An 18,102-nucleotide genomic window follows, 5' to 3' on the forward strand; every position below is an offset into this window, starting at 1 on the left:
ACGGCGACGATGGTGCTGAAGAGTCGAGCTTGTCGGTTGCTATGGATATATCATTTCAATATGGCGCTCTTTTCCTCTTTCCTTTGGTTGTTCTTTACCTTGTTATTCTCAGTCTTTGTTTTGCTGAACACTGATATGGATGGGGTGAGTATTCCTCGCCAAGTCAACTGCTTATCAAACCTCCCGCCGCCTTCGTTGAAGTCCTCGTCCGACCTTGTTCTGTATAATTAACGTCATCTTTCGAGGTTTTTGTTTCGCTGATTAGATTGACTATCTGGAACAATAGAACGCTTCAAAGAAAATATGTGGTTTAAAACAATCCGATAAGATATAAACCGACGTAATCAAAAGCTAAAAAGAGCATAAGAACCTCATGGGCGATCAAAAGGACATATAAGTCCTTATCTGAATTTTGATAATGCAATTTTCAAAACACAAAATATCAAAATTCTGTTAAATAATGGAATAAAGGAAGCACGTTACTAATGAAAGAGTGATGGGCGAACATGGATTTATCCGAATAAAAGAAACCGCCACCAGGATTGATAAAGAAGTCGAAATTACACAACTAACACATTGTGAGATTAAAAAGAACCAAAAACAAGCACATTAGGATTTAAATTCAAAAGAACCAAAAACACTTACTTATAAGGTATAGGAGATAGTCAATTGGAATCTAAAGCGCCTATGGATTGGATTAAAATTGATGAGAACACTCACATACCAGATTATCATGATATCCACTAAAATTATGTATTTTAACACAAACTGATTCTTTCACTTAAAATATTACAATTTAGATTTTTCAAACGGCAATACTCACACCTGTTAATCCATCATGTGTTTGTATGTACACAAAGTTTAACACATAGAGGTCATCCGTTTAGAATGGAACAGACTCATCACACCTTGCGATTAATTATGAAAAACAATTCCACCTACTTAAGGAAACTCGCGATTGAAAAGCTCATCAATACTCACTAATTTTAAGAAAAACAATTCCACTGTCCCTAAAGAGAGTATGACATAGGAGCCAATTATTTATTTACCTTTTAGTTAATCGATTTCATATAACATACTACAAGTTAAGAATTTAAGAGCGTTATGGTCTTTAAGATAAATACGATCCACTTATCTTGGTTTGTTCATAGTGACGATGGCATGAGTGATGACCGCTGAAGATCTTGATACGGCCGTGAGGCAACGCCGTGATGATGAGGGTCTCGCCTTACAGGGTGTAGCCATGGCGATGAGAAAATTGGATTCAAATCACGATGAGAGGTGTGATCAAGAATTTTAGGTTTAGGGTTTCCAAATCACGATTTGCGATTAAAAACGTGGTCAAGGTCAGTTTTACCTTTTCCCACAGACGGCGCCAACTGTACTAGCAAAAAGCACGGTAAGGATTCTAGGGTTAGGAATCGTATACTAGGGTTTAGACTCATTATTGGATCCCTTGAGAATGCCCTCAAGAGTGGTATTTATAGCCTGCTATGGGCTTGGGTTTTGGTTGCTTGGTTCCCAAGCAACAGGGGTATTTGTGTATTTTAGGCGGTTTCTAGAGGTTTCTAGAAACTTAGAAGGGCGGTGCCTTAAGGCAAGCGCGCCAGAGTTCCAGGAGCCCTTCTGGAGGGTGCCTGAACCCTTCTAGAGGGCTTAGAGCCCTTCTGGAGGGCTTCTAAGCCTTTAGGAATATTATGACGGTTCACCTTTAAAATCACTAAAGTTAATATAATATAATTGGTTAAACTGCATTTTTCGACCCCTAAGTTTCAAAATGTTGAGATTTTGGCCCTCTATTAAAAAATGACAAAAGTGACCCCATGTTTAGGAAAATATGCTATTTTGACCCCCCCCCCAAAATAAGGGGAATATGATCTTTCGACCCCTTATCATCTTAAAAAGTTGAGATTATGGCCCTATTTTGGGACACGTGGCGTCTTCTCAGCAATTTTGGAACGAAATGGGCCAAAATTGCAATTTTTTTAATATGGGGCCAAAATCGCAACATTTTGAAAGTTAGAGGGTGAAAAGTGCAGTTTAGCCAATATAATTATATAATTTTTTTTTTTTACAGATATACATATTTAAATGTTATCTTCTTTCTATGAGATTCCACAAAATATATGCACTGATTTGAATTTACATTAAAAACAAATGGAAGATATACAGCATTTTTCTTTTATGGAAAATATACAGCATTTTTCTATGAGATTCCACAAAATATATTCCCCAACTTCATTTTCTTTTATGGAAAATATACAGCATTTTTCTTTTGTCAAAACAAATGGAAGATTTGAATTTACTAGAAATGCTTCACTGATTTGCACTAGTTGATCCTCTATTAATTATACACTCATAGCAATCAATATAAATATAAGGATTAATTAATTAATTAAATGATCTCTGTAAATATTTAGAATCTCGTTTTTTTTTTCTTCCAACTCTTTCCTTTAGAATTTTCAGAACGAAAAACATTAAAAATGCTGATGGAAAATTTTACAGGGACTATAAAGTGCGATTTTTTGTAGAAACTAAAAATGAAATTCTCGATATTTACATGGACCATTTACTTAACTAACCCTAAATATAATTTACATTAACAAGGAAATTAACAATATTGCTACTTCCTAAGTACATGTATGATACTACTTAAGTTCACCACTAACTATGTACATGAAAACATTTGTTACAACTTCAAAGTGAAGTTACATCTAAAGGATTTGTAAGATACTCATCATTGCTTGAAGTTGAAGTAACCTCTACCATATGTGTTTTTCCTTTCTCCTTAGCAGATGAATCTAATACCTCAACCATGTCTCTCTCTCCTTCAATGCTGCTTTCACTAGATGCATCACTCATTGTATCAAACATTATCAGCTTCTGCTTCTTTGTACCTTGAAATGAGTAGCTTTTTGTTTTTCCAATTTGTAAAGGAAGCATAGATTTTGATTTTGAGTTTGTTCTGTCCCTTCCTAAACTATAGGTGGTTGATAGTTTCCTCTCTATGTTTTCCTTTTTTCTTACTATATCGCCTAACTTTTGGTAAACTTCATTGTCCACTGATTCTTCTGCAGATTTTTTCTCGAGCTCGGAAATTGTTTTAACTAAAGCTTTCTTTTGGAGTTGAAGAGAGCACTGAATGGTCCAAAGGGTACAAATATGTGAGTAATGAAAGAATGTATATTCTTACTTCGTGAAGAAAGACAGTCTAATTATTTGAGAATTTTTAAATTGGTCCCTTAATTCAAAATGTAATTGTCCATGAATTCGTCAATAATTTGTTACGTGGTCTCCTGGATTTAATTGAGTCCGAGCAATTTCAATTACAAATTATTGACAAGGTACAAATTACATGAAGAAGAAGGTTCTGAACACAAGGTACAAATTGATTCCTTGATTCCTTGATTTCGAGGGACCAAGGTACAAATTACATGAAGTTTAAGAACTCAGTTACAAATTATTGACAAGATCAAGGGCACAATTCCAAACTTTATTAGTTCAAAAAACTAAAAATTCTCAAATAGTTTAGACACCAACAAATTGTTAATAGACCAACAGAGTAATTAAACCAAGAAAGGGTAAGGAGAAGAACAAAAGCACAAGGTTTTCGACTTACTCGCTTATCGAGGAAACTTCCAAGACCTTGATCTTGAAGTTTCCTTTTGGCCCAAAATGTACAGCAGAATCTTACAAGTCCAATTAGTAGCACCAACAGAAATGACTCAAATAGAAGAAAAAATTCTATAGTCCTTTCATTTCCTACCAAAACAAAAGAACTCAAATTATACTCAACAATTGTAAAGAAGTTGTACTCTCACACTCTTCTTAATTTACAAAGCTGTACATTACCTGAATAGATATTAACAAGCTTATTCCTTGCTTGAGAGCAGCTAGATGCAAGCTTCTCACCTATGAAGTGATCAAAAAATTACTTCTACGTAAATTTTTGTCATATTTGACAAATTAAGAGATTTAAAGCTCCATTAAGAAAGAAAATAAGTTTATTCTTAAAATGTAGAAAGCTACAAGGAATTCTCATCTACAATAGATGGCATATGAAAGGTCAAATTTGATACTATGATGAACCAGCTTTGTTTTCGATTTGTGATTAAAGAAGTGATTAAAACCTGACTGTTCATTTAAAGGCAGGTGTAGAATAGATAAGTACCTGTAGTACGGCATTGTAGCGGCGTGTCAACCTCTGCATTGAATATCAGGACTAAGCAGTTAGTTCGTTTAGACGAAAGTAATTCGATACTGTTAGAATATGTATGAAATATTTCAGAATATATTTTGAGATGTTTCATACATTCTAACATCTACAAGCATATAACTCACAAAAGCGAAAAGTCCAGGAAATTTTGAAACTGTTTGGATAAACAGCCTAATTAAGTGCTTATAGGATAAACACTTATCATATAAGTGCTTATGTATAAGCTATTTTTATAACAAAAGATGAAATAAGTCAAATTGTTTTTATATAAGCTATAAGCTATTTTTGTAAGCTATCCTGGATAGCTGATGGGAATAAGTTCAAAACAGCTTTTGAACATGTCATAAGCTATTTCTGTAAGCTCTACCAAACAGTCTCACAAGTACTTATGTCATTAGATAAGCTCAAATAAGTCAATCCAAACAAGTGCAATCCAATTTGTTATTCTTTAAAGGAATAATAAACTTTCTGCACAATCAATCAGAAGAATGATAATGAACTTTCTGCACCAAATGCCACATGCAAATGTCGAATTATGATTATTTGAGAGTTAACTCTTACTTGAGGCTGCAATGAATGTAAGAAGAATCTCCTCATTCACAACAAATTGACTTAGATCACTCTTGGATAATAAAGTTGAAAGTTTACCTGAATTGAATCAACAAACACTCGAAAAATAAGAAAGGTTTTAGCTATGCTATGAAACGAGGAAATGACCGGGATGTGATTTGACTCGAGCAAGAAAGAAGCCGATCATTGAATCCAAAAAAGAAAATATGTACCAGGATATCCTTCAGACCAATATATTGATCCAGTTGCTGGAACCAACATAGTGAATATTGCAGCTTTTGGTCGAATTGCCGAAACAACAGTATATTCGTCAATACCATGGCTAACTTTTCCTTCCATCTCTATCTGTGAGCTGTAGACAGCGAATCCAGAACAATCAAGAAAAGGACCAACTTGAGCAATAGAGTTCTCAGTATTTCTTCTTGAGAATTTCTTGAGTATTCCGGTTGGCGAAAATGAGTAAAGGAATCCATCCAATGAACCGATAGATATCCATCCTGTTTCATCAAGTGTGCTTCGGTAAATCAAGTTGTATATAAAATAAACCAATGTTGCGAAATAGTGGCTACAGCACTAGTATCAGAATTTAATGTTATTGTTCTGTGATACGCTATTTATTACAAAAAGCTGTCAAATAGAGGCACTGAAGCATAGTCGCATTTCGCAAAATTTGAAGAAGTCACATTCGCATAGTCTAGAGTCAAAACTAATCTGTAATGTTAAGAGAAATTGGATTACCATTGGAATCCACAACAGGAGCAAAGTCGATTTTGCTTAACGGTCCAACACTACCCTGCCACAAGATATTACCCGAAAAGACATCCAAAGCTAATACAAGAGCTCTTGTTGGAATTGTTACATACAGATGACCATTGTTTCCGGGAGTTATGGTGAAAGTTTTGTCTAATGAACTAAAATCTTGTATCCATCTAAAGTCACGGCCACGGACTGACAAACAATATAGTTCTCCTTCTGTGTTTGCAATCTGCAAGTTGAAAAACATAATCTTCAAAAACATGTTATTGTTCCCAAAAACCAGTATTCAACATGCACTTCAACTCTAGAGCCAAAGTGAAGAACAATTAAATGTTACAATAAATCAAGAATGAGTGAAACTTACGTAAATACTAGCCTCGCATTGATCAAGTACGGGAACTGAGGAAAAGGAACAATCTGTAAGATTTTTCCTGCATCCTTGACGGTAGCCAAACTGGTAAAGTGTAGGTCCTAAACTCCAAAGTAAACGGCCATGTGATAGATACGCGAAGAGTCCTCGATTCTTGACGTTGATGAATACAGTTGAGCTTAATGTGCTTACTGACAGACCAATAATTTCAGTTTCTGCCTTTTGACCTGGTTCTGGACCAAAGAAAAGTTCTACTGTAGGCTCAGAAATTCCGATGTTTCCGTAATCAATCTTCAATATTCTATTTTCAGCTACCAAGTATATCTGCAAATATCTTACAGGAATTAATAACCATCGTCACCACAATAATAAAATGATCAATTCTCACCATCACTGTTTTATATCATGACAAATAACAATAAAAATCTCTTCCTTTTTCACTAGGTGGGATCAGATGCATGTATCAATTCATATGAAGCAATGACATCGACACGGACACCAGAAACGACACTGTTAGTATCACGAGGACACCGGTAATAATTTAAGATAATAAAAGTGGTTGAATTCAACCACATGTGCCGGTGTCGGATACCGACACACACGTCAGCCACCGGATATGCCATCAACCTAAAGCGTCAATGCTACACATATCATATCTCATCATCACCATATTATATACCAAGTTTTCAAGAGGGGAATCTAGTTCAAGGTATAGGAACTATTCTGTGTACACTATTTACAAATTGAAGACAACTATAGAAAACCCCCGAATTGATATAGGACAGACCCTAATTATGATGAAGAATTATGAGCCCTCCCAGAAGTATGATTATGAATCAGTAAAATCAGTGCAAAACATATATATATCAAGCTAAAAAGTAACCTTTATAACAACAAAATCATGAAATTGGCCAAACAAGACAATTAGTAGATGTAAATAAGAACACATTACCTCCATGAAATTCCTTTATCACACAGAAACCCAACACTAACACGCAGAAAACAACAAAGTTCGTAGAAAAAATTTATTTATGAAAATTGATAAATGTGAAGGCAAAGCAATGTAACATGAAACAGAAACACATAATAGCAAGATTTAAGTCCATAATTCTTTTTCTAATATAACTAATAAATCTTAAAACCAATCGTAATAGGTTCATGTATGCTAAAAATTGTGCATCTTTGAATTTAGTTTTAGACCTAACCCCACCCCCTAAAATCAGCTTATGAAGTGAGAACTATCCAACCCTTAGAAGCATTACAAAGACTAAATCCACCCTGTGTTGTACTGCCAACTGAAAGCAGCACTGTCTATGTTTCGGTTATTTGAGCAGTTCAATCACGGGTTCGTCCCAGTTCAAGAGTCTAAAAGCAGTTAAACCATCAAAGGTTTCGCTGGTTCGATGTCCGAATCAAATTTTAAAATATTTTCCGTAAGCAAACACCAGACACTACACTAACACGTCGACATTATTGATAAATTAAAATTAAAAGTAATTGAATGTTATCACATGTGTTGTGTCGGTGTTCAACACTGATACATATGAGACACGTCTTTAAAACAAAAAAGTGACTCACTAACCTTTCCAAGACCAGCATGAACAGGAGCCAAACCAACATTACATTTATAGTCAACATGAATGGACCAAGCAATAGTACCATTGGTTTCAAATGACAAAAAGGTTTTATCAGAACAAACATAGATTCTTCCATCATCTCCTATAAGTGGTTTAGAAAGCAAATGTCGTGTAGACACAGAACTTAATGCAGGAAAAAATGATGACAATATTACAAGAAGTGGTAACCATATCTTTGACATCATAGTAGTAAAGAAACAAAGTTTGTAACAAGAGTGAGAAACATTGTGAGTGTTGGTTCATGCATGTGTTGTGTGACGGTTATATAGGTAGTTTCACACTTTGTAAAATTCATAACTGAAAGGGTGTGTTTGTTTTGATTGAAATCGTGAAGAGATAAAAAGGAGAGAGGATATAAACTTTTGTCGTTTGGTATGGAGAGAAATAGAAGTGAGATAAAATAAATTAGCAGGGACCCCACCGTAACTATAAACCAACTTTCACACAATTTTTATTTTTTTTAAGGAACAATTGTTATTTTTTTATTTCTTTAAAAAATATCAATGACCAATAAAGCCTAAAAAAGACAACCATACATATGTTAAATTTAACATTTGTAACATATTATTTGTATCTTTTTTAATATTAAAATGGTCATTTATATATGTAATCATTTACAAAGTCAGTCTTTCAATGAAGCTCCATTTAAAAAATAGTTGATATGTTCGTTAAAGGTATGAGATGATATGAATCGTTGTGTTTTATGCGCCAATATGTATTACTCCATCTTCCCTATCCTTATTCACTCCATTTGAGCCCATATTGAAAACTCTAACTCCAATTTCTTGCAATAAGAACTCGAATTAACGTAACCAAATGTCTCCTTGTGCAACAATGTTTTGAATTTGCATTTCTGAATATATGGGTCATTCATCTAAATTCTAAAGTGGTAAGTGCGAAAATGGAGTGAATCCAAATTTTTGGTGTGAAAATAGAGAGGAGAAATTTAGAGGTGCTGAGACTGGGCGGTAAGTCAATTTCTTTTGATTTTATGGATGATAACTTCTGTGGCATAGAGACTATAAAAAAACTTTTTTTTTTTTTGTTTATTTAAACTTAAGTTGATTGCAATTTTTCAAGTGATGCTAAGACAAAATCACACAAACTCAGAGTACGGAGACTCAATGTGTGGAATATGGCAAGAAAGATACATAAATGATCACAATGACAACGAAATTGACGGTTGAAAAACAAAGAATGGTTATTGTTACTTGTTTATTATCCATAATTTGTGTCGTCGTGGTAAAAAAATTGATTAATAATAGTCTAAAATGATAGGAGATATAATGTTATTTATCACTTGAGCTTATGTAATATAACTTGTTTATTGAAGTCAATGCAAGATGGTAAGTTGGTTGAAGTTAAATGTCATTTGTTTGGTTAAAGATTTCTAACAAAAATCTGAAACTCTTTCCGTTTTTTTACTACTCATAATAACAACAGCTTTTATAAAAAAAAATATTTTTTTTGAAAAATAAAAAAAAATTATAATTTGTTCATGATGTATTACATCTTTATTTTTGAAAAAAAGATAATCATTTTAAAATAAAAAATAGTTTTTTTTTACAAATTAAATTTTTTATATCCTAAACAGACACTGTCAAAAAATGTATGTGTACATATCTTCTAAAAAAATGTAAGTATAAAATTATTATTTCTTTATGTAATATGTGTAAAATACGTATTTATTTATTTTTTGTAGAGAAAGTATAATATTTTTTTATCATCCAATCAATTTTTAACGATTTTTTCAAATAAATTAAACTAAATCAAAATTAAAAAAAAAAAAGAGAATCAATTTTAAATTTTGAGAAGAGCACACTCACTAGACACCACAATATAAACAAAAATTATTCAATCATATTTTTGGTGATTATTCACCCATCCAATCATTTCACTGATATTAATTAATTAATCATCCAAATCCAAACTAATCACATTTTACCTTCTAATATTTGTGGTTAATTAATCAACATTATTATAATCCTAAACTTTGCATTAAATCTTTTGGATCTCATCTCACTCTTCAACCCTCAAAATTCTGCTCAATCTCTCTACTCTAGGGTTCAATTAACCTCTTCCCTCCCTCCCTCATCGACCCTTCAACTTCCACTTCTCCAAATTCTCCCTCTCTCTTTCTAAGTTATGCTCAATTCTCTCTTCTCTTTCTTCTACTCGCACCTCAATTTACTTCACTATAACGAATTTTCTTGTATGCATGTTAATTCTGTGATGTAATGATAAAAATTGAATCTTTTTTAGTTGAAAATAATGGGTTTCTGTGGAAATTGGATTTCTGGTTCTTAAGGAATTTACTATACTTTATATATGCATGTGTGTTTTCTTGTTTGTTAATTGTGTATTTAATTGCGTATTTGAGAGAATTAAGTGTAATTATTGATAAAAGTTTAATCTTTTTTAGTAGAAAAAAATTGGGTTTGTGTGGAAATTGATAGGGGAAGTGTATATGAATCAGATTTCTCATGCGTGTGTGTGTGTGTTTTCTTGTTTGTTAATTATGCAATTTTGCATTTAATTGTGTATTAGAGAGAATTGAGTGTAATTACTGATAAAAATTTAGTGTATGTTTGGTTCCACTTCTAGAGGGATCAGAATTGATTTGATTCTGGAGGTGTATAATTGATTTTGACTTGCTTGGTCTTCATAGTTTTTTATTCTAGTTGACGTTAGGATTTATAGCTTTTGATTATAGAAGTGAGTTTCACACACAAAATTATAGACTTCAATTGACTTTTACATCCAAACACAATTCACTTTTAACCTAAATCAATCCTACAAAATCAATTCTATCAAAATCAATTCTCCCTACTGCACAAATCCTAGTAGAAAGAAAAACGGGTTTGTTTATTAGGTTTATGTTTGGTTATGGGGTGATAATAATTGATTTTGAGTGAATAGATTCTAAAAAATTGATTATGACAAAAAGTGAGTTAAAGATAAAGTGATTTGTGTTTGGATTCGTTTATGTAGAAGTGAATTGAACTATAAGTTTCTGTGTATAAATCAATTCTAGAATCAGAAGATACAAATCCTAGCTTCAAGTAGAATCAGTTCTGTAGGAAAAATCAATTCTACTCAAAAGCAACCAAACATAACATAATCAATTCTGTAAAAATGGACTCTTTTGGAATAGATAGAAAAAGGGTTTGTTTAGATATGGATGGAGAAGAGCATATGCATGTGTGCTTTCTTGTTCGTTATTTATGCAAGTAATTGTGTATTATAGAGTTCTGTGTGATATACTGTTAAATTTTAATCTTTATGTATAGACAGAAAAAGGGTTTGTGTGGAAATGGATGGGGAACAGGGGAAGTGCATATGAATGAGGTTTCTGGTTCTGTGGGAATTTACAACACATTGGCCCTGTTTGGTTAAACATCTTAGTTTGCAGCTTATAGCATTAATGCTTATCATTATAAGGGCTTATGTATAAGCTACTTCTATAACAAATTATAAAATGAAGTCAAATTGTTCTTGTATAAACTATAAGCTGTTTTAATATGCTATCTTGGAGAGCTTATGGAAATAAGCTGAAATTCTTATGAACATGTTATATGTTGTTTTCATAAGTTCAGATAAGCTCAAATAAGCAAATCCAAACAGGCCCATATGTGTGTGTTTTCTTGTTTGTTATGTATGAATGTAATTGTGTGTTAAAGATAGTTCAATGTGATATACTGATAAAATTTTAATCTTTTTGAATTGAAACAAACAGGGTTTGTTTAGAAATGGATGGGGAAGAGCATATAAATGAGGCTCCTCTTTCTGAAGCTGAAAACAACAGTGTCGAGAACTTGGGAGGAAGTGATCCTTTGGACGAGGAGAAAAAGCCGGAAGATGGAAAGTCAGAAAATGAAGAGTGTGATAATTCCTTGCCGGAAAATGAACAGTGTTCTGAACCTGTCAAGAAGGATTTGGAAGTGGGTTTGGAGGTGACAGAGACAGTTGTGGTTTTGGAAGAGGGTGTGAGAGAAACAGTGCATGCTGAGAATGTTAGCGTTTCTCTCAAGAATGAGGAGAGTTCCAATGGAAGCATTGCAATTGGTAGAAGAGGTATATTTTCGTTCTGTGAAATTTATATTATATATATATATACATTATGTATTATGTGTGTTCTTTGATGTTCTACTTGGAAAACCATTGGATTTTGCTCCGTGGAAATCCCTACATATGAAATTGACTACTCAAAATGGAAAATTTCTCTTCTGCCTGTGCTATTTTATTTTATAATTTATTGTCTGTAGTCGCTTGAAATTGGTTTTGTAACAATGATGTTTGAGTATCTGTGATAAATCTTGAAATTGGAATATGATGCAAGTGTTTGGGTAATTTATGCATCGTAATTTTTAGAATATGTTTTATGTAATGGTTCACGGCATATACTACTTTATTAGATTTGTTCTATGACGACATCTTCCTAGTTCTACTTTGATATGTTATGCATTGACACTGTCAAATGCTTCGGAAAAGTTGTTTCTCTAGTTTTTATGTGATCTACATTGCGGTCTGTATCATCTGTATGACATTTAGCTATTTCAGGTGTTAAAAGAGCCCGGATTACTGTTGATGATGATGACCATCAATCTTCAGTTCATGTCAGTTATAAGTCCCTAACAAGGTTTGTGGCATCGCCCTTTTCTACAAGTTGTTCTGATGTTATAATGTCCAATTTTTTAGGTTGGTTTTCATTGATTGAAATTTGGACTTGCATTTGATCAATTTTCAGAGCTAGTAAAAATAAGCTTCAGGAATTACTACAGCAATGGTCCCAATGGCATGCTAAAAATGTTTCCTCATCAAATGTAAGTCCAATTGTTTTAAAAAATTTCATTCATAGTGAAATAAGATTCCCCTTAATCGTAAATAAGTGAAATAAGAAATTGAATATGCTTTTTCTGCTCAGGATCCTAGTGAGGTGTTGAAATCTGGTGAGGAGACGTTTTTTCCTGCTATATGTGTTGGACATGAATCAAAATCTTCCGTGGTGAGTATCCATGCTGCCTTTTTCTAAGTGTCTTCATTTCTACGTTCTAATTCGTGCATTTTATGAGATTTCTAGGGTGGTTGTTAGTAGCATACATGTGTCATAGTTATGCTAATAATCATTACAAGGATAATGAACATGATATTTTGTGCATTTGTTGTCTCCTCTTTGGATTATTTATCTTACGTTGGAAAAAAAAAAAGAAACGATCATTATTCACAATGTAAAATATGTAAGTTTTTCCCCATTTCTTTAAATTACAGTCGTTCTGGATGGAGAACCAGTCAATGAATGAGATAAACAAACATGTTAGTCCGATAGATGGTAATTCTGTTCCTCTATATGACCGCGGATATGCTTTGGGATTGACTTCAGCTGATGGTTCAAATAATGCGGATGAGTATGTACTTTTACTTTGTATTATTGAGTATGGCTACTGTAAATATCTATTTTCTATTGATATAGTCACAAACCAATTATCTCAAAAGCTTAAGCTCTTTCTGTTGAATGAAAGTATGTGAATGGTATGTCCAACATACCTGCTCAGACTCTAGCATGTGCTAAATGTTACTTTTATCTATAAGCTCTGTTATCAATGCAGCGGATTGGAGCAGAGCAGGAGCGGGCGCTATTTAGCGACGCGGAAACTAATACTAAAAAAATATATTATTAATTAAGGACTGAGAAAGTATGAAAAAACTATATTAAGTATCAATATAAATGAAAAGTTAAAGATAATTGATTTTTAGTAATTCATATAATTTATACTATTTAAATAATTTATATTATATATATTTAAATATTTATCTACTAATACAAATTATACACTAGTTTTTTTTTTACTATTCAATTATTGGTCTATTATTACTAAATAAGACCATATTCATTTATTTCTGTTACTATTACTCTTTTGGTTTTTTTACCATTAAAACACTACAGATGTTTTAAGTCCACTATACCACTAGTCTGATTATACTACTATTTTGATTGGGCCTATAGGGCCCATCTAACCAGCATGTTGTGGACTTATTCAAACCTCCTCAAACTACTATTTAAGAGCACCAAATTATAATTTTTGTATTGTGAGAATGTCTATGGATCCTTTATGGTGGAATCGAATTACTGCCTTAACATTTTATATATGCTTTGGTTTTAGTGTCTTGAAATAACTTTTGTCACGCATATCTTGTTTTGGTTTATGTTACTAATTAATGTGAATCGTTTAATTACTTGTAAAAAATAGTTCCTGTTCATTAGTGTAATTCCTGCTGCTACGTACATATTTGGGAACAAAATATACTGTTTGCGTGCTTCCAACACAGGTTGTTCGTTCTTTGATTATTTTTTATATTTTTTTATATTCCAGTGGTCTGAAAATCATAGATGCACCTTCCCGATGTTTCAATTGCGGTTCATACAGTCATGCTTTGAGAGAATGTCCAAGGCCTCGTGATAACGTTGCTGTCAATAATGCTCGCAGCAAACTCAAGTCCCAACGGAACCAGAATTCTTCTTCCCGTAATCCTACTCGGTATTATCAGGATTCTTCTGCTGGAAAGTATGCTGGTTTGAGGCCAGGTGCTCTTGATGATGCAACTCGTCAGCTCTTGGGCTTGGGGGTAAGAGTTATTGAAAATGCTGTTTTTTATGTATTAGAATACATTGTTAACGTCTAGGTCTTCATGTTTTTTATGGGTTGAGAACATTGTTTATTGGAAAATACGAGTTAAAATTCAACCGCTACCTCCATTCTTATATGTAAGGCTCCATTTAAGAAAAGTACTTATTACATTAAATTTGTCAATATTGTACAATCTCTTTCCAAAGTTATCCTTCAATTATTAAGAGAGAAATGGTTGGTCTTATGATTCCCTCCATTTAGTTACGGGCACTTTTGTGAAAAAGTAATCAATGTATCTTGTAATTTGAAGAGTCTTATAAAAAGGGACATTGAAATTTTACAAGAGGGTCTTACATATAGGGACAGAGGTAGTAGGTGACAATAGGATATCTTTCAAAGTGCAAAGTAGTTAAAACTATATGATATTACACAGGAAAAAAAAAATGCACCTAAGTTTCCCAATCTCCGCGTAATGGAGATAGCAACTCCGTTGAAACAATGCTATGCAGAACACCAAGTAGAAGCCATGAACACAGCCTGCTGATTTCGTATATACATCAAAACTAGCCTATTGTTTTAGCAGTATAATAGTTTATTGCTCAACTGATTAATTTTATGCATCAAAACTATAGTAGGTTTAGCAGTATAATAGTATATTGCTCAACTGATTATTATTAGAAATAACAAGTTAGTAACAAAATTAGTAGAATAGCAAAGCAGGTTGTATCTTTTTATTGAGGTAATCAGTTTGGATTTTGATTTTTGAAAAATGCACTATTCGTAGTACTATTGAACAGTGAAGGAATATATTTCGAAATTAATTGATTGAGTCAGAGGAATTATACACATGACAAATAAATGCATTCTACTCATTTCAAGGGACAACAAATGAATAGAAACATTCCCATGATTACCCAAGTTCCATTGTTACTTGGAATTAGTTATCTATTTGTTACGTTGTTAATTTCAACAATTACATTTACAAAAGTTATTCAACATGTCACTTTATGTAAGCTATTCTTGGTCGGTGCCTTTATAAGGAGATAAGCCAATTGATTACATAATGAAACTGTACAAAGTAGAGTTTTTCTCAAAATAAGGAAAATAGGGAACTGCTTATACTATCCATGTAGATTATATCTAAAGGTACTAAAGAGAGAACAAATAATAGAGAATAACACTAATTATGGAAATAATCAGCTATCCCCCTCAAGCTGGAGTGCAACTCAGTTAAGAAAGTTTTAATGATGCTCTAAAGGATTTTCTCTCTGGTAAACTGACCATCACAGATAAGTTCGTTCTATAGGCTCTATTTTGCAAAACTCCTATTCTTGGAGTAAGTGTTTGAAACCACAGAAGTTCGTAAGTCACAAGTAGTTCGGGCTATAGAACCACAGTATGCCTCTTTTTCTGACCTTGCAACAGCAATATGCTTCAGTCTTTTTCGTGAAATTAAGTTTCCTCCTATCAAAAACATCAACCACTTGCATTGCCTGCCAAATCTGTGCTTGTCATGGGACTACTTTAATCACAAGGACATAACGACCTAAGCAGTCAAATCAGATATATGTTGTGATGAATTAATTGAATCGATGTCGGTATAATGAGATTTATACACACATAAGGAAATAAATGAATAGTACATTTCCTAGGCCACCAAGGTTCAAATGCAAATTGGAATTAATTGTCTATTTATAGCATTATTTATGACTTGTGATGGACTATTACTAGACTTATGTCGAAGAAATTTGTCTTTCTAAGTGTTCTGTCTGTGATTATGCAGGAGCTTGACCCACCTCCGTGGCTTAACAGAATGAGAGAACTAGGATACCCCCCAGGATATCTTGGTAAAATAACATTTCTTTGATCTTTAATTAAATCATCCTTGAGACGGTATATTGTATTTTTTGTTTGTGATTATTTTTTTTTTGAACCATTGATAATTAACCAATTAAGAAAATAATTATTCTTCATATGATTGTTTATTATTTACTCATGCTTAGCCCATACAAACAAACATGTAACCTTTTCATATGCAAGAGAAGTTCAAATGGTTTAATTGTTGTATTTAAATGTTATCTGATACTCTTCTATATCTCTTAAAAATGTTGATTGCATCTGAAAGTTGTTGAATTATATGCATATGGAATCTTATAAGTGCATTTAATTTCTATAACAATACTTACATTGTACTTGGGACAAAGCTAGAGATGTTAGTTAATTGCTTCTTGCACAAATGTTCATCTTGCTTCAATATCATATTTTTGGATTGATATTTACGGTATATATGTGTGTGTCCTTTGGTTTCCATTTTTTCTTGTTTGGTATATTTAACTTAACACTATTGGAATTCAGATGAGGATGAGGAGGATCAGCCTTCTGGCATAACAATATTCACTGATGAGGCCATGGCAGAACAAGAGGATGGGGAAATTATCGGAGCAGATTCTTCAAAGCCAAAACGGAAAATGAGTGTTGAATTTCCAGGAATAAATGCTCCTATTCCAGAAAAGGCCGACGAAAGATTGTGGGCTGCCAGGGCTGTAGTACCCCCAATCGCTATTGATATTTCAAGGAACTGGTCACAACAGAGATCATCGAGTTTTGGTAGCCGAGGACATCAACATGATCAGAGAATAGGCGACTTAAGCTTTGATGGTCCTCCAGGGGACCCAGGACACAATTTATCACATTTTAGTTTTCAACCTAGGTTTGGTAGTGGCCATGTTTCTCCTAATTCAATGGCAGATTGGAGTAGTGGGAGAAGTCCTATGCATGAGGAATTGTCCCCAAAGCCTTTTTCATTCCATTCTCTTCATTATTCAAACTCCGAGAGGCATTTTTCACCGTTGGGACGAGATTCTGGCAGCAGATACGGAAACTTTAGCTCTGGAGGCATGTATGATAGAGACAGAGATAGAGACCGAGATCTTTCATCTCAATTTAACGATAGATGGTCAGGAGACCGTCACCATCATAGTCGGAGGTAATGACTAATGGGACATGAATCAAACAGGACCATGTGTGAGTTCAGATTAGCGCTCGTAGAGCAACAAACTTTGAATGACTCAATATGATAGATATATTCTTTAGCGTTTCGCTACATCTAAAACGAGTGTTTCTAACAATTGTGAAGATGCATTTTATCGTTTTCATACATTGGGATTTTGTTTACCTTCACATCTGTTAGGGACATGGTTTCTCCAGAGTTCTAAGCAAGTTGACTGGTAACTTTGTATGTACTGTATTTCCTTTGTTCGTCATTACTTACCTCTCATTTACTTGTACAATGGATTGTCAGTTCTAGAAATGTTTACTCTTCAAGTTATGAAGACTATGTTTTGACCATGTTGTAGTTTGTGAAATATTTTTGCAATAGAATATGTTTTTTTGTGGTTAAATTTCTGCCTCTTTCTCACTACCATGTATTTGTTGGCCTATGTCTCAAAGGAAACTAGTTGAAATACAAAGGGTATTTTATCAATAAAAAATATATATGCATAGATTTTTTAAATACATTTTTAGTTATTTAAAAGAAAAAATTGTACATTCTTATTCTAAACATTGACAAATGATTTTTTAATTGGTGTTCAAGCTCAAAACAATCCAAATTAAACTGTCAACAAATCCAATAGAAAGTGAAAACCGTGCAGAATCAAATATTATTCGATCTATACTTCATACAATATGGATCATCAACTGTCAAATAGATAGAACTGTTCAAAATCTCATTGTATCAGCTATACTTCTTTTTTTTGACGTAAACAAGATTTCATTAAGCAACCAAATCGGCTGCAATAGAAGAAGCAATACAAGGAGGACATTCCTCAATCCAAACGGTATCTGAGGAACTTAAAGCAAATTTAGCTAAAAAGTGAGCCGCCGTATTAGCACTACGTTTAACATGACTCAATGAAAAAGAATTAA

At 33.2% G+C, this 18,102-nt stretch overlaps 2 protein-coding genes across 2 annotated transcripts; one reads left to right on the forward strand and one right to left on the reverse strand.

The window, feature by feature from the left end:
- Positions 1–2,564: 2,564 nt before the first annotated feature.
- LOC146913033 (protein GAMETE EXPRESSED 3-like) lies at positions 2,565–7,779 on the reverse strand. The gene is made up of 9 exons (XM_085718529.1): positions 7,495–7,779; positions 5,907–6,236; positions 5,525–5,771; positions 4,999–5,283; positions 4,778–4,864; positions 4,172–4,204; positions 3,853–3,912; positions 3,620–3,762; positions 2,565–3,138 (listed from the first exon to the last, which is right to left on the reverse strand). The coding sequence occupies exons 1-9, from the start codon at positions 7,732–7,734 to the stop codon at positions 2,698–2,700; spliced, it is 1,866 nt and encodes a 621-aa protein (XP_085574655.1). The 5' UTR covers positions 7,735–7,779; the 3' UTR covers positions 2,565–2,697.
- A 1,798-nt stretch (positions 7,780–9,577) lies between these two features.
- On the forward strand, positions 9,578–17,576 carry LOC146913034 (Proline-rich spliceosome-associated (PSP) family protein / zinc knuckle (CCHC-type) family protein). The gene is made up of 9 exons (XM_085716285.1): positions 9,578–9,691; positions 11,286–11,623; positions 12,110–12,188; positions 12,297–12,372; positions 12,474–12,554; positions 12,818–12,954; positions 13,921–14,173; positions 15,959–16,022; positions 16,531–17,576. The coding sequence occupies exons 2-9, from the start codon at positions 11,299–11,301 to the stop codon at positions 17,163–17,165; spliced, it is 1,650 nt and encodes a 549-aa protein (XP_085572411.1). The 5' UTR covers positions 9,578–9,691; positions 11,286–11,298; the 3' UTR covers positions 17,166–17,576.
- The last annotated feature ends 526 nt before the right edge of the window (positions 17,577–18,102 follow it).

This window comes from Medicago sativa, chromosome 6 (assembly GCF_051527215.1).
Source record: "Medicago sativa cultivar Bolivia chromosome 6, Bolivia_mono, whole genome shotgun sequence".
Lineage (NCBI taxonomy): Eukaryota > Viridiplantae > Streptophyta > Magnoliopsida > Fabales > Fabaceae > Medicago > Medicago sativa.